The sequence below is a fragment of the Pteronotus mesoamericanus genome, unplaced genomic scaffold (genome assembly GCF_021234165.1).
Source record: "Pteronotus mesoamericanus isolate MK-2021 breed Mesoamerican mustached bat unplaced genomic scaffold, CSHL_Meso_final contig_22, whole genome shotgun sequence".
Classification (NCBI taxonomy): domain Eukaryota; kingdom Metazoa; phylum Chordata; class Mammalia; order Chiroptera; family Mormoopidae; genus Pteronotus; species Pteronotus mesoamericanus.
The window spans coordinates 8793542-8807141 of NW_026555090.1; the positions used below are offsets into that span (position 1 = coordinate 8793542).

Sequence of the window (13600 nt, forward strand, 5' to 3'; positions counted from 1 at the left end):
AGCTTGTTTGCATGGCTGCTTCCAGCCTGCTGCTTCCTACCACTCCCAAGCCACCTCCTCCAAGTGCCAGCTCTGCCCACAGGTAGTTCTTGCAGCTCACACTTGCCTTTTTGGTTCACGTCAGGACTTGACAATGCAGAAAGTTGCCAGGACTCGGGGGAGGGCTGGGCTGGGTCTCCATTGCCTTTTGTGCTGTGCCCTGGAGCTTGCCTCTCAGCCAGCAGATCCGCCCTCTCCCGGGGACCCTCATGTCAGCTTGGCCACACAGTCCTTGGCGTTGATTGATCATTAGGGGGTGTGGAAGGCAAATGGATGAGAAGGTAGGGGGCTGGCTGCAGGCTCATCACAACCCTTTCCTGGATCTCTTTGCTTCATCTGCAGACTGAGGATATTCTTCTAGAAGTTCTCTCAGGCCTTGTGCAATTACTGCATTCTACTTGTCCCCTCTTCTCATTTCCAATCTTGTACCCTGTATACATGGTCATCCCTAACCTGGGTCCCCCCTAAGCACAGCGGTGCATGGTGTTACCTAAAATCTTCATGAGAGGGAAATGCTGGTACTTCTCCATTTAGACACAAATAAAGCTAAAATTAAGAGTCTTGAGAGCTGTTGAGAATGAGGTAGTTCCTCCTTAGGGCCCCCAAGGTGACGACTCCTCCAAGCCATGTCTTGATCGTGCCCTGCTCAGTGACAGGTGAGCCCTGGAAGGCAACCAGGAACCTCTCCGAGCAACCTGAAAACCCCGGGGTCCAGGCCGAGGCCCGGGAGCCCAGGCCCGCAGGCTCCCACGGGGGAGCCAGGGATCTGTGCTGCTGGGACGTTCCGGGTGGATTTTGCCACAGAGTCTCCTCACTCCCCACCCCCAGAAGTATTATTACTTCTGTCAGGCCTTCCCTGAGGGGAGGGCCCCAACTCCTGTTGCAGCAGGTTTGAGTGAGACTAGACAAGTGACAAAAAAAGCAACACTCCACTTTCCCTCACCCTCTCGATGCTGGGGCCGGGCTCTTTGGGGAGCCTTTGTTGGGAGGTGCCTCTGAATGATGGGGGTTGTGACTACCTTCGATCTCTCTGTGTGCTGTTCAGGGGACATTGACCCTTTGTGTTTTCAGGGAAGTTCCTAACGGGATTGCAGTGGTGGAATGCACAGGGTCCAGCACATGGGTGCTCTAAGGGGGACAGCGTGACACTGGGGCAGAGAGGTTCCAGTGCAAGAGCGCCGGACTGGGCCCACTTGGCTGTCTCATTAGCCCTGTAACCTGAAGTTGTCACAATTCCTCGCGGGACCTCTGCGGACTCATCTGTCAGCTGAGACACTCCCTTTCCAGCGTCATAAGCAGCAGACTGACTCTTGGGAGCTATGGCCTCCGGGTAGCCCCGTGGACCGAGGGACAGATGTTCAAAGGGACGCCGGCCACCCGTGGCGATGGGCCCCCAGCCTGCATCTCTGCCCTTCCCTCAGGATGGAGATGGGAGGGTGGGGGCACAGCAGCCCTTCACAGACACGAGAACATCAGCAAACCCTGCGGAAGTGGAATTTTCTAACAAAATAAACTTGCTTGTTTGGTCTGTTTTCTGTAACTTTTGCTAAATACTTTATACATTTTTAATGTTACAAAGCTGTGTCTCCTGCCAGCGTTCCTCCTCCCGGTATGAATGTGTTTACTCCACATTGTATATCCTTCCACCCTCTGACTGCCTAGATCGGTAAATAAAATGGATGTAATATAATTTATAAGTAATACTGTTGAAACTCTGATCCCTATGGGGGCTGTAATCAGCCCTCCCCACCCCCTGTAATAGCATTTGTGTGTATTAATGCTGAAGAATTAAATGTTTAAAGTGTTTAACTTTTGAAGGCGTTTGCTATATATAATTCTGCATTACTATAAAGCATTTTCAGGAAGTTAAATGCTCTCCCATTTTTCCCCTTCAGCTCTGTGTGTACACTTGAGATGCTTAGATTCACCCCATGTGAAATAAACTGTCCAGGGACACTGGGTCCCACTGGGTGACCCTCCTTCCTGGAAGGCTGCCACTCTCTCCTTTGGACACAGGGCCTCCGCATCCCCCCCCCTCCTCCGGCTCCGAGGGCGGGTGATCGTTTTACTCCTGATGACTCAGCGGGGATACGAAAGGCATCTGGGCATCAACCCCACCCCCCCACCAGGCAAATGCTGTGCTGCCAGACCCACACACCTGACCCCAGTCCCTGTCCCCTCCCCTGGTGACTCGTCCCTATGGACAGATGGGGCTCTCAGCTATTGTTTCCTGTCTCATCCATCCACCCATTGATGCATCCCTTCCTCCCTTCATGCCATAATTATTGAGCACCTACTGTATGCCAGACACTGTCACAGGTAATGGGGACAGTGAATGAAAGAGGTCGGGCCCTGCCCTCATGAACGTCCTCTCTAGCAAGTAGAGCGACATCCGTGCAGTAGAGCTAACACGATTTCCGGCAGAGGGCAGTGGGGTGGGACAGTGAGAGGGGCTGAGGGTGACTCCGCGGACGTCAGTCCAAGCCACCGAAAGGGCGGGTGGCCGCTCAGCGCAATGGAGTGGCCACGGGAGGGCGCTCTTTCCGGGGTCTGCCTCCCACCCTCCCTGCCTTTTTTCTTCCAGTACGAACTGTGCAGGCGCTGATGCCGGGCCTGGCAGGGAGGCCGGAAAGGCCATCTGGTCTGCGAGCTCATAGCCGGGGATGGCAGAGGACTGGGGGCAGGAGCGGGGGTGGGGGTGGAGGAGGCCGGACCCTGGCTAACAGCGAAGACAGCCCCAGTTTGGGGAGTGACAGGCCAGCCCCCGGGAAGAGCCTGCTTCTTTCAGTCCAGGCAAGGCCAGGAGGGGAGACACCAACTGAGACCGGCTGGAGACGAGGCCTTCTCCCCAGTGGACTTCGGGGTTCGGGGAGAGTTTACGGCCCCAGCTCAGACTTAACAAATCCGTTCACAATACATCATCTCCAACAACTTGTTTGACTGAGGAGCATAAACTCTCCCTCTGATAGAAGATGTTTACACAGGTTTTCAAACAAACCTCCAGGTCATGACCCCTCCCTCAGCAGCATCAACACAGCTGCCTGTGGCCCTGTCCTGCGCTTGGGCCCCTCCCGGGCACAGCAGCCTGAAGGATGGGGACAGTACCGGGCTGCTCCCCACCTGGCTCCAGCTCTTTCCTCCTTGCCTCTGGGAAGGGTAGAGAGGTTGAGGGGCTGTAGCTGCCGTCTGTGTCAACCCAGGGCCCTGTTTCCTCGCCCTCCTCTTGTTGTCATGGCAACCCCAGCTCCACACCTGCAGAGATGGAGCTCCTTGCCCCCTTCCCTCAGGTGGCTGTAATGTGTGAAGAGCCCTGAACAGGGAGCCTGGCAGGCCTGGGCTTTCCTCCCAGCTTTGCACTTTGCAGCCGTATGACCCAGGCAGGCGACGTGTTCTGGAGCTTCGTTTCTCCACCATAGCATCGGCCTGGCCGTATCTGCAGGCTTGGCGTGGGCAGGCCGGGAGCCCGGAAGGCACTTCTGATAACGGCCCCTCACGCCTGGTTTGGAGGTAAGAGGCGAACCTCCAGCCCTGTTTTTCACGGCCGGGGTTCTGTGTGTTTGTTTCTGAGTTCAGTGACTGTCCTATTTCTAACTGCTCTTGAGAACAAACGCCTTGCTACAGGAAAATGAAATCTAGTAAAAGAGAAAGGGCTCTTAATAAATAACATGCTTTCGCAAACAGATGGAAACTAATAGTGAGCACACACGCACACACACACACACACACACACACACCCCTCCAACATTAAGGCTTCCTGAGAAATACTCAGGAACCATGAGGACCAGAGGGAGGCTGGAGGGGTGGGTGAGTAGAGTTGGTGGCTGAACTTCTGTCCTCCCTAAGCAACACCAGGGTGGGCCTGGCAGGTGGCTTTCTCCCAGCAGCAGGGACTTGATATCCCCTGCCATTGGCCTGTTATGATAGGGTACTAACCCTAACTCACCTGCCTAGAGACTGGGGCATTTATTCTTTGCAGTTTTGACCCCTGGGCAAAGAAGAGGCCCCTCTCCCATCCGATTTGGCAATTTGGGGGTTCCAGGCATGTTCCCCTCCAGCGTTATGCTCAGCCAAGCCACAGCACAGCCGACCTTTCCTCTGGGTGATGAGAATTCAGGTACAAAACATATGCAGTAGGGTTCCTACTTATGTCCTACACTCATAACTGAGCTGACTACCCGGATGCGAAGGCTCCCGTTGCAGAGCCCCCATCCCCATTTATCCCTTCACGCGCTCAAGAAGCATGTTATTGTCTGCTCGCTTCAGGCAGCAGGCTGCAGAGCAAACGGGCAACCCGCAAGCTGAAACCAAACCACAGATATGTTCTGTTTGGCCCACACCAAGTTTTAAAAATTTTTGAATTAACTCTCAAAATTTAAAAGCTTGGAAATTGCATCTAAAAATCTGATGTATGGATTTCTGTTGGATAAACAAAAAATATTGTAACACTGAGCCTTAATCATGTGACCGCTTTCACACGGAGTTGAACCTGGCAGCCCCTCCCACGTGTGACATAGGTCTCACCTCTCCCTATTGTCTCCCTGATCCAGCTGTTTCACTCCCTCGCTCCATCTGCTGGCTCCTGTAGGCAATTTAGTTTTTGATCCCTGTTGTAGATGAGTAATAACAAAAACTAACATGTACTTAGCACTTACTATGTGCCAGGCTCTGCTCTAAGTATGTTCACACATTAGCTCATTTCAGCCTCACAAAAACAATAAAGTAGACACTATTATTATGCCTGTTCCCTCAAGAAATATTCACTGGAGACCCAGCCCTGCCAGGCACCATTCTGGCAGCAAAGATGCAGCCGGGAACCAGCAGACAGTCCCTCGCTTCCATGGAGCTTCCACTCTGGTGAGGCCACAGGCGGCGCAGGGAACGAATAAATCGGAAGTTGGAGGGTGTACGGCGGAAGGAGCAACAGGAAAGGATGGTAGCCTGGGGTGTGCTGGAGTTGCCGGTGGGGTGCGCAGGTGGAAAAAGAGTGGACAATACAGACCTTGGAGAGAAGGCGACATTTAAGGAAAGCCATGAGGGAGATGAGGGATTAGGAGAAGAGCTTTCTAGGAAGAGAGAGGTTAGAACCTGAGCCTTGGGTCACACAGCTAGTACATGGCAAAGTTGGGACTCATCCCCAGGCGGCCTCCAGAGCCTGGGTCCTACTCCTGCCTTGTAGGGCTCAGTGAAGGACGAGGCGCTGGGGGTTAGGGCGGAAGACAGGCATGAACACCGTCTCTCTCAGAGAGCTGGGGTGGGGGTTGGGGGGATGAACCAGGGGCTGGGGTGGGAAGGCCTTGGCCCAAGACTTGGGCTCTGAAGGCTCAGACCTCCTGTCCCGTCCTCCCTGAAGGCCAAAATGGATTGACCACGTGCGGTCAGCTCTTTATTCTAATCTCAGAGGGGTTCTGGGAACTTGCCTCCCCGCTGCCGCAAGCTCCCAGCCCCTCCTCCTTCCAAGTACTGGGGTGAACCTGCTGCAAATCCTCCTAATCCACCAGCATCTCGGTGTCCATCTGATTGCAGCGGCACTGAGCCCTGGGAGCCCGAGGCCACGTCACTCCCACCCACACACCCACCCAGCCGCGACTGCTTGGACGGGCCCACGCCACCTCACCCATGGGGAACAGCAAAAGCGGAGCCCTGTCCAAGGAGATCCTGGAGGAGCTGCAGCTGAACACCAAGTTCACGGAGGAGGAGCTGTGTGCCTGGTACCAGTCCTTCCTGAAGGAGTGCCCCAGCGGCCGCATCACGCGGCAGCAGTTCCAGGGCATCTACGCCAAGTTCTTCCCCGACTCTGACCCCAAGGCCTACGCTGAGCATGTTTTCCGCAGCTTCGACACCAACAGCGATGGCACCCTGGACTTCAAAGAGTACGTCACCGCCCTGCACATGACCACAGCGGGCAAGCCCAGCCAGAAGCTGGAGTGGGCCTTCTCCCTCTACGACGTGGATGGCAATGGGGCCATCAGCAAGAGCGAAGTGCTTGAGATCATCATGGTCAGTCTCAACATCCCCGCCTTCCCCTGTGCAAGACTGGGGTCACCCAGGGTCAGGGCCCCCGGCTGCTTCTTGTGCACCTCGAGGGGGCAGGGCCTGCTGGGGGCAGGGCTGAGGGGGGGAGTGGGAGTTCACGCTCTATCACTTGATGGCTCTGAGAACACAGTGAGGGGTCTCTAACACACTGATTAACAGAAGGCTGGACACTTTTCCAGACACTTTCCCACAGCTTCGTTTTCCTCCTATTTACACTTTTTTGTTTCTTTCCTTACTTTTCCTCCCTTCCTCCTTTCCTTCCTTCCTTGCTTTCTTCCTTCCTTAAAATGTCCTCCAAAACCTTCAACCATGCATATTCAGATTCCACAACATGTTTCAAAGACCCAATAGGAAGAGACCAGAATGGGGATGTGAAATGCGGGCTCTAGTTCCAACTGTCTGCTCAGCACTTCACCCTGGGAGCCTCCTCTTCCTCATCCGCCCTGTTCTAGACTGAACCTCGGATCCTCAGCTCCTTGCAGGCGGCGCTTCTCAGCACACATTCTCCGCCCCGTCCACCCTGGCCCAGTATCGGGTCGTCTGTTGTGAAGATTTTAGGTGTCTGGAAAGTAGTTTTATTTAACGTAAAAGTAATTCATGAAATTTAGAAACATATGCCAAAGGAAATTGAAATTACCATTAATTTCACCATCCAGAGAAAACTGTCAACATTTCCAGACTTTTAGCTATAAATTTTAAAATAATTTTAGAACTATGAAATATTCATATGATTTTTATCATACCTTTTTCGGTTATTATTTTATTATGAATGTTTCCTATATCAGTATATATTCTTCAAAACCATTTTTAATAGCTCCTTAGAATTCCATCTAAAGTAACGTCATAAAATTATTTAACCATTCCTATATTTTAGACAATGAGGATGTTTCTATTTTTTCTATTGTATTATTTATATTTACCTTCATTTAGTACCTTTTTACATGATTGTTTTTATCGTCCTATTTCACGCCACTTGCTTTATTTTTCTAATTTCATTCCTGTTCAGAGGGAGAATGTTTTTCATGTTTTGTATAATTTTTGATGCATTTGTAATCCTGTTCTCATTTGCACAACGCTTCCGCCCTTATTAGGATACACCATAAACAGAGCAGCCCAGCCCGCAGCTGGTGTTCTGTGGGCTCTGCTTACACCTCCCGTTAAGGGCAGGCTCGTCTGGGAGCCTCACTGGCATCTGGGCAGGGCCTTCAGATCAAACTTCGCTGATTGGCAGGTGGCCTGGGGTAGAGACCACATCCCAGGACCACTTAGAAGATGCCGGGCCCAGCAGAGGCCTGCAAGATGCCGGGCCCAGCAGAGGCCTGGAGCTTCTTGAGAAAAAGGAATAGGAAGGGAGAAGGGGAAGAAAGGGTGGGGAGGGCAGGGCAGGGCAGCGAAGGGGAGGGGAGGGAAAAAGGGAGGGATTGTGGAGGAGCACCCATGGCTGAGGCTGTGTAAAGTCGCTGGCCTTGGAGTCAGAAGTTACAGGTTCCAGTCCCATCTATGCCACCAACTAGCTGCATGGCCTTGGGAAAACCCTGTAACTTGCCAGGGCCCGGGGTGAGCATCCGATGGTTCTTTCTTCGTTCTTTCACTGAGGCCTTGACCGTCTTGTTGGAAGCAGGGCGGGGCAGGCAGCAATAACTCCCAGCGTTAGCCATCAAGCCGGCACGTGGTTCCCGTGGCTCAGGAGAGAGAGGAGTTAACGGAGTCCCCTCCACTTCAGCTGCTGGGCACCTGCTGGCCGAGGCTGCTACCTGGACAGCTGGGTTTGATTTCCTTGCTCCTCTTGTTATAGCACAGGGGTGGGGGGGTGCTGAGCGGGTACTTCTCAAGGTCATTGACCTTCCCTCCAGGCTAATTTCATACCATTACTGGCTGGGCTCCCGAGCGTCTCCAAGGTGCCCTCCCAGCTCCCTCCCAGCACACTGCCTGCACCCCGAGCCTGCCCCCAGGCTGAGGGCACAGGCTGGGACAGGCTCGGAGCCATGACCTGAGTGTTCTCTCTGGGCCCAGCCGGCCCGGGGGCTGGATGAGCACAGCAGGACCACCAGTCCCTCCCCCGATCACAGGTCCAGAGGCACCTCCTGCTTTGTCCCACAGCGCGCTTCCGGCCCCTTTCCTGGTGAGAGGAAAGCGAGGTGAGAAGGACCCTTGAGCCTAAAGCTAAACCTTTCTCTGGATCCTTCCCTGAGAGGAAGGGTAACTGAGGGGCTTCCTGAGCCCAGGGGAGACCTTTGGAAAGTTCTTGTTGATGCCTCCCCTCTCCCTTCCCCAGCCCCTGAAATGCTCTCGCAGCATAAGAATATGTTGGCAAGTGGCATAATGCAAACTAAAATCAAAGTGCCTGGCTTAGAATCTCTGATCATCTGCATCTAGTCGGGTGACTTTCAGCCAGGTAGTTGTCTCAGTTTCTTCATCTGTAAAATGGGGTCAATAACGCCCACCTCATAAGATTGTGAAGGTTACCTGTAAAAATGCTCGGAACAGTGGCGCACATTAAGCACGCAGCGGATGTTGGCCCCTGTTACCACCAGCCAACCCGGCCGGGCAACCGGGCACCATGTGGACCTGGGGGAAGCTGCTGGGTGCCCTAAAACTCCAGGCAGCAGGGTTCAAGGCAGCGGCTCCCAAACTGCAGCCTCAGGCTGCCGCAGGATTATCATCAGGAAGCTTTTCCTTTCTTATTTTCCTTTCTTTCTAATAAAATGAAAGCAACATGTCTTCACGGTCAGGAAATTCAAATGGCACAGAAAAGAACAAATAAGAAGGAAAAGCCTTCTTCACCCCTCCCAGGAGCTTGGGTTCAGTGGGCCAGGCCTGGGAATCTCCATTATAACACCAGGGCCACCAGCCCCTGCGACTCCTGCTGATGTGTCATTCCTTTTGATTTGGTGCAGGCGATTTTCAAAATGATCAGTCCCGAGGACGTGGAGCACCTTCCAGAGGATGAAAACACCCCGGAGAAGCGAGCGGAGAAGATCTGGGGCTTTTTCGGAAAGAAAGACGATGGTGAACGCTCTCGCCCTCGTCGCCGCCGCTTTCACAGTCACGGGCTATTCCCTGGCGATCCCGGCGAGATTTAGCCTCTGGGGCCCCGTCAGGCAGGGCTGGCTGACGGACCGACCCGCCGGCCAGCAGGTCCACCTGCTGTCCCCGGGGGCCGCCGCCGCCGCCGCCGGAAGTGGTGCCCGTCCCGGGGCTCGGGCAGCTCCAACGCCCTCTGAGAGTCTCAGGGGAGAAGGAAGGCTCGGAATGGCGGGGCGCTTTGGAAGGGAAGCATCTTTGGTCATGACAGAGTTAGCCCCCGCTGAGGCAATAGTGAAAAGTAAAGGCAATAGCCTATTAGAAGATTGTATGCACATGCAGAGCTCAGAGGAATTCAAACTACTTTCTGTTTATGTGGAGTGCGCGTTTGTAGACACTTTGGTTTACTTTGCTTGTTTCCAAAAATGCTTTCTAAATGGCTAGGACAGGGCCAACTTTAGCTCCGTCTACGTCTGAATTAGCATCGAGTCCCAAGTACATGGGATCTCAACGTACATATTTTTACTGAGGAAGTTCATTTGGGTGCCCCGAGAAGCACTTGCCAGGTCGCATTAGATTTAAATTAGAGCGGAAGAGATTTATTGGGGGAAAGGCCTGTGAGGGAAAACTGGTAGTTTTCCGACCCTGGCCTTACCAGCCTGCAGTCCAGGAAGAAGTCAGAAGAGCGGGAAGGTCCCTCGCTCTAGGGCCAGAACCAGGGAGGCCAGCGAGGCATCTAAGTGCAACGCCGAAGGAGGCGTTCATTCTCCGGTGCCGCCTGTGCCCCCGCACCCCTGGGACGGAGCGCCTACTCAGGGTGTGCAGGGTGGGTGCCTCACTCGCTTCGCCTTAGTCCCAGCCTGGATGTCACCCCCCCTATGAGCACCTCGTCCTCATTCCCTCAGACCCTGGTGCTTAAGATGACTCCCTGTGGCGCCTCACCTTCTGGCTCTTTGTGCCCCTGATGACGTCCCCCGGGTCTGCTGCGTGCCGGGTCCCCTGCTCTGTTGCTGCCTGAGCGGGAAGCTGACCCAGGTGAACGTCACAGGAGATGGTGGTGTTATGGGGCTGACACATTGCCCCAGCCGGGTGACCCGCATGTTCCCTTTCACCTGGCCCACCTTGGGACAAGGCCCCGCTCCAGAACTGGGCTCTGATGGTGGGAGTTTCCGGCTCTTCGTGAGGGCAGCTGGGAGTTTGAAACACAAATTTCATCACCTAGACCTGCTCAGGGAACCAGCCTGGGTCCTAATCCAGGATTAGGATTAAGGGTGTCCGAAAGGCCTGGAATATAAACTAATGGAAGTGGAAATCAGTTCAGCCAAGCATTGCTGAACACCTACTGCATGCAGGCAACTATGAGCATCACCATGATCTGAAAGAGCATCCGTCTCACTTTAGAGGCATTTCTGCATATGACTGTCTTCCCCGCTGGACCAAGAGTTTCCAAGTGGGGCCAGAGACTTCATCTTGCTCCCTCCTGTGCCACATCCTGTCCTCTGCCCTCTGCCCTCTGACCCCTGCCCCCTGCAGTGACCTCAGCCCCAAGCACAGTGACTCCGGCCCAGAGGAGTTCAGCGAAACACATTTAACTGGCTGGAACTGAATACAGGAGGTGGGACGAAGGCCCTCTCTCAGTCCCACGAGGCAGAGGGAGATGAGGGATGCCGAGAGGCACAGGGCAGAACCGTGCAGGAGCTGTCAGCTGAGGCTTGTGGGGCTGCCCACATGCTGGGGGCGGGGGTCAGGGAGACCTCTTCACAAGCCAGGCTCCCCCTGGGCACTGCACTGGACCCCTCAACGTTCAGCCCCTTCTCCTGAGTGGATGCTGGTCCCTACTTCTCAACTGAAACTGTTTGCTTTGTTCCATCCCCTAAAAGTCCTCTCAGACTTTGAGGCTGGGAATCTAGGGTAATATTAAAAATATTTAATAACCCGCAAGGCAGAGGCATTGGCCAATCAGAAGAGAAGCATAACAACAAAATGCATCCAGGACCCCTCAGGAGTGCTGGTCACTAACCCTGCCACTTCTGGCTCATGGGGAGGTCTGCGGGACAGGCTGGGTATCTGGGGTGGGGGAGGGGTATACCCTGGGGGCACTGAGACTCAACGTTTTCATAACCGATACATCTGTACAGGGCGCGCTGGCGGACGTCAGCCTTGTCACAGCTTGAAACAGCCAATCCAGGCTAACGTATTTTTCTCCCACACACAGATAAACTGACAGAGGAAGAGTTCATCGAGAGGACCCTGGCCAATAAAGAAATTCTGCGGCTGATCCAATTTGAGCCTCAAAAAGTGAAGGAGAGATTCAAGGACAAGGAAAAGAAACCGTGATGCCAACTGCTAAGCTCTCCTGCCTCCCCTTACCACTCACAAAAACACACGCACACACACCCCGCCCATACATACACGTGTGTGCACACAAACACACCCCAGGGGCCAAGAGAGAAGCCGCCAAACCCACAGACGTTAAACCCACAGCACAGCTCCCTGCCTAATGAAAGCATCTTTAGCCGCCTGCTGGCTCCTTCTTCCCTCTGCCTTCAGAGCCCCTCCCCCCGGCTCCCCCTCCCCCGGCCGCCAGCCCAGCCTCCAGCGATAATCCGAGGATCAGGTCACAGGAGCCCTGAACATCACCCCTGAGTAAGCGCCTTTGTAGATTGCTGGGTAAGCAGGTTCAAATAAATGCAAGAGTTGCTGGGCACACAGCGGGCTGGTTGTTCTTGAACTGGGAAAAGAATCATTTGATTCCTGTGGGTTCAGCCTCAAAGACAGGGACGCAATGCCATTGTGGTCATAGGCCCGGGAGCTGGGACTGTGGTGGTGAAATTGGTGGACACCACTCTGCTCTCAAGGAGCTCAGGGCGCAGAGGGGACGCCAGGCCTTGGAGCTGCTATTACAAGTGGGAGGGTTCCCATGGAAACATCCAAAGCCCTATGAGCTGTCCCAGGAGGGGCTGCCTGGTCCAGAGGATCAGAGAAGGTGTTCTTGACAAAGAGACATTTGAATTAAGGCCCAGAGAACTGTCGAGGGGGAAGGGAAGGGGTAGGGAAGCACTGTGTCTCAGCAGAGACCCTGAGGCAGGAACAAGCATTTCTTGTGCGGAGGCCAGTGTGGCCAGAGCCCAGGGGGTGGCCGCTCGGCCAAGGGTGAGTTGAGCCTGGCAGATAGGCAGGGCCAGACCACATCAGCCTTCCTTGCAGCCCACAGGAAGCACTCAGCTTCCCCGTGGGGGCAGTGGGTACCATCGTGGCGTTTGGAGCGGGAGAGATCTATGTTGGTAGCACCCTCCTGCAGGGTAGAACAAAATCAGAGGGGTAAGCCTCGGGGCAGGGAGGCTGGAGGCGACCCTTGTCTAGTTGCCTAGGTGACCTGGGCTGGGGACCAGCAGTGGGATGGAGAGAATGGGGCCACCCTGGAGACATATAGGAGGTAGAACCCACCTTCCTGGGTGTGGGTGCAGGTGGGAGGAGCGAGGACGGCAGCCAGGTGCGTGGCTGGGGTGCTGGGTGGACAGGGAGCCCCCTGCCAGGATGGGAACTGGTGGGGGAGAGTGGCTGGGCTCAGGGGATAATGGCCAGTTCAGTTCTCATGTGGGGAAAGCTGAGGCCAGATGTGCTGGAGGTCCCTCCTTTTAGAGACGGGCAAAGGAGGCCCGGAGTCAGCAAGCAGTTTCCAGGGTCGGTCCGCTGATGAGCAGAGGCCAAAACTGCCCACTGGCCCACGTTGCCTTATCAGAGCTGCAGGGCCTGGAGCCCCAGAAATCTCTCCACCAGTGGGCTCTCAAGATCACTGGAGTCGCTGTTTTGAAGGCCCGTTTATTCCCAGCTCTAAGTTTCAAGGTGAGGTCAGAAAAATATGCAGACGTCCTGGATACTCGGCTGACCTGCGTGCACCGCCCTGAAACAGGGGTGTCTCTGCTCTCAGGTGTACACCACCCAAGACGGGGGCGCCTCTGCTCGCTGGTGTGCACCCCCCGAATCAGGGGCATCACTTCCTGCTCATGTTAGTGATGATCCCCGCTCCGCACCCCCAGTTTAACCACAGCAATGGGACAATCACTGCCACCAGCAAGTGACAGGACAGAGAGTCCTGCAATCCCACAGCACTGAGGCTGGGAGGGGGAAGGGGCTATGCAGCCTCTGGGCCAGAAGTTGTGTGAGGGGGAGAGTTATTAATAGAGTCACCTACCAAGACACCCCTTAGGTATCAGACATAGGGAGCCACCCAGGAGCGAACGCCGGTGGAGAAGAAAGACCACGCGTCTAGCCCAGGGCGGTCTCAGGGTAGAACCAAAGCACACAGTGTCTCACTCCTGTGCTCCTTCTCCGCCCCGCACACTGCCCTCCTGAGTGAATCTGGTTGATTGGAATGTGAGGTCGGGGCTTTTCACTCCTCTCTGAGGTCAGGGCATCCGTGTCACTTGAGTCTAAAATAACAGACACTGCATAGTAGCCTTGCTGGTCCGTGGTTCAATGAGAGACATAAAGGGGCCGCCGG

The 13600-nt window shown here is 54.6% G+C and overlaps 1 protein-coding gene across 1 annotated transcript; it reads left to right on the forward strand.

The window, feature by feature from the left end:
* Window positions 1-5655: 5655 nt before the first annotated feature.
* Window positions 5656-11433, forward strand: RCVRN (recoverin). Its single transcript, XM_054571082.1, has 3 exons — window positions 5656-6036; window positions 8970-9081; window positions 11312-11433. Exons 1-3 carry the CDS (start codon window positions 5656-5658, stop codon window positions 11431-11433), a joined length of 615 nt encoding a protein of 204 aa, XP_054427057.1.
* Window positions 11434-13600: the final 2167 nt, after the last annotated feature.

What these genes read in the sequence shown, in the direction of transcription:
- RCVRN (XM_054571082.1), top strand. Translation starts at nt 5,656, where the DNA reads ATGGGGAACAGCAAAAGCGGAGCCCTGTCCAAGGAGATCCTGGAGGAG. An exon ending in AAGTGCTTGAGATCATCATG is followed by an intron (nt 6,037 to 8,969) that starts GTCAGTCTCAAC and finishes GATTTGGTGCAG; the next exon opens with GCGATTTTCAAAATGATCAG. An exon ending in TTTCGGAAAGAAAGACGATG is followed by an intron (nt 9,082 to 11,311) that starts GTGAACGCTCTC and finishes TCCCACACACAG; the next exon opens with ATAAACTGACAGAGGAAGAG.